Source organism: Penaeus vannamei, chromosome 31 (assembly GCF_042767895.1).
Source record: "Penaeus vannamei isolate JL-2024 chromosome 31, ASM4276789v1, whole genome shotgun sequence".
NCBI lineage: Eukaryota > Metazoa > Arthropoda > Malacostraca > Decapoda > Penaeidae > Penaeus > Penaeus vannamei.
This window is the reverse complement of record NC_091579.1, coordinates 2007518-2010017: the sequence shown is the minus strand read 5'-3', so window position 1 is coordinate 2010017 and position 2500 is coordinate 2007518. Positions and strand designations below refer to the sequence as shown.

The 2500-nt window shown below is 37.2% G+C and overlaps 1 protein-coding gene across 1 annotated transcript in view; it reads left to right on the top strand.

The window, feature by feature from the left end:
• Positions 1 to 1772, top strand: part of LOC113826654 (GPI ethanolamine phosphate transferase 1) — a gene marked incomplete at both ends in the record, with an annotated part of 10968 nt that extends 9196 nt beyond the window's left edge. Inside the window, 2 exon segments of the mRNA XM_070143581.1 lie at positions 503 to 666; positions 1582 to 1772. Coding sequence (XP_069999682.1) covers positions 503 to 666; positions 1582 to 1772 — 355 coding nt within the window.
• Between the last annotated feature and the right edge of the window lie 728 nt (positions 1773 to 2500).

Below are 2500 nucleotides of genomic sequence, written 5' to 3'. Positions count from 1 at the left end.
CCACCATCCCTCCCATCCATTAGTCCACCCATCCACCATCCCACTCATCCATCCCGCCCATCCACCATCACACCCATCCACCATCCCACTCATCCCACTCATCCACCATCACACCCATCCACCATCCCACTCATCCACCATCACACCCATCCACCATCCCACTCATCCACCATCACACTTATCCATCATCACTCCCATCCACCATCCCACTTATCCACCATCACACCCATCCATCATCTCACCCATCCACCATCCCTCCCATCCACCAGCATCCCTCCCATCCACCATCCCACTCATCCACCATCTTATTCACCCATACATACATATATCTTATTATGGACACTATTTTGAACCCTAGAATTAATTAATATTTTGTCTTTAGAGAAATAATTTTATGATGTGCAAATTTCAAGTTCATCATCAAAATTGATTCTGTTAAACAGCCTCCATTATTTGTTCCTACTAGCAGTAGAAAAATAGTAATAGCTGATGTTTCTATTAGGTGTGGTGGTGAAGGTGGCCTACCACGACACATTTCCTCAGTTGTCTACGTCCAAGGACTGATGGTTGTGGGCTCAGTTTATCTTGTCCATACAACAGCATATAGCATCAAGCAAAAGGAAGGACTGCCACCCCTCAATCAGTTGGCAGCCTGGTGTGTTCTAGGTAAGGCAGATCTAACCCATTAGCAACATGTACTGTCCACTAGATTTTTTGTGAATTTTATTGCACACAGATGGCTTGACAAAGCCATCTGTGTTTAAAGGAATCAATTAGTAGTAGGCCCTATGTGAGAGAAATAAAAGAGGAAGTGAGAGGGTGAGTGAGAGAGGGAGAGGGAGAGGGAGGGAAGGAGATTGCAGGAAAGAGAAATACCAAAGGAAATTTACTAATATTGTTCCCTGTATGTAGTTTGGATTCAGAAAATATTTGGGCCATAATTAACCTTGATCTTTTGTGATATGCTTTAAAAATTTTCCATTCTCTTTGAAGTGTTCATGCCCTTTTTTGATTATTATGTGAAGAACTGTGAATAAACAGCAAATCAAATACCATATTTGACCTCATTAGATTCATGGAAGAGAGTTTTGGCTTCTTTGCTGTGATAATTATAAACTAATTGCAACTTTGTTTAGATTTCCAGAACAAAGTTATACTACTGTAATAAAAAAAGAGTATTTTCTAAGTAATTAGAATGAAAGCAGTGATGATACTTAATGTATGTTTTATCTTATTTTTCAAAGGATATTTCTTGATAGCAATTTTGCAAAGATATATTGTAGTAACAATAATATTGGGTTAAGTATAAGATTTGGATATGCTGGATGTTAGCTTCATATATCAGGATGTGAAAAATTTGTTTTTACATAAATATTTAGCTTTAGATATATTTTCTCAGTTGTTGATACTGTATTTCCTGTTAATTTTTCTAGTCTCTTGTTATTCTCTTTTTATTATATTATAAAGAATAATGACAGTACTTCAAATTCAGTCATAGATTTGGTTCACTATTGTCAGATATATGTAATTTTTTCAGCATTGGAAGGATGCATTAATAAAGTGTTTTCGTGACTATTTCAGCACTGGCATTCCTGTTGCCTCTTCTAGGATCTCGCAATGTGATGGGTCGCCTTCTTTCTGTCACAGCCTCCCTCCTTTGTCCATTCCTGCTATTGTCAATCAGACATGAAGGATTCTTCTATATTGCCTTGACAATAGCAATGTTCCTTTGGCTCATCCTTGAATTCTACCTGGCAGGTGAAAATGTGCAGGTAATGATTTTTTTATTATGCCTTTTTGAAGTATACACATATTTAGAGCAGATTTAGCTCTTAATTGAAAGGATAAATAGATAGATAGATAGATGTTTTTGGCAGTTAGGGTTTTAGTAGAAGGATTAATCAAAATTTATTTTTTAACAGGCATAATATTTCTTGGCTTGTGGATGGAGATGAAGGTAAAGTACTTAACCCAATGCCGCCATGTAAAAAAGTCTAGCAGGTGGATGTAATAATTGGGATTGTTGGCGCGCATCGGCAGTTTCCCATGTTTGCACCCAGCTCGTTTGGTAGTTTGCGAGCGATATTTGGCACCTAAAAGCTTTTATTTTGACAGAATTTTCAAGGTTTACCTTCATTTTATGTGCCATTGCCTTAAAACTTTACCATATAAATGAAGCTGCTACTATTGGAGAAAAACAAACTTCTTCTTATGATCCAATGGCGCAGGAATGGTCATGATACAATGCCATCCGTTTTTCAGTCCAGAACAGCTATGGCATGTACATACATGTCTCCTGACAGGTAGTGATTAAGAAGCATAGAATATTCTCTTTCATTCTTCAAGGAAATACAGGTTGATTTCAGAAATGGGTTTTCATCTTTCCAAGAAACTTGATATTCTTATATTTATTAATCCATCTTTATGTTAATGCTAACCTGATCTTTTCATTCCATCAGCACCTCCTGTTGCCATTCATCTTAATATCACAGCTTCAGTT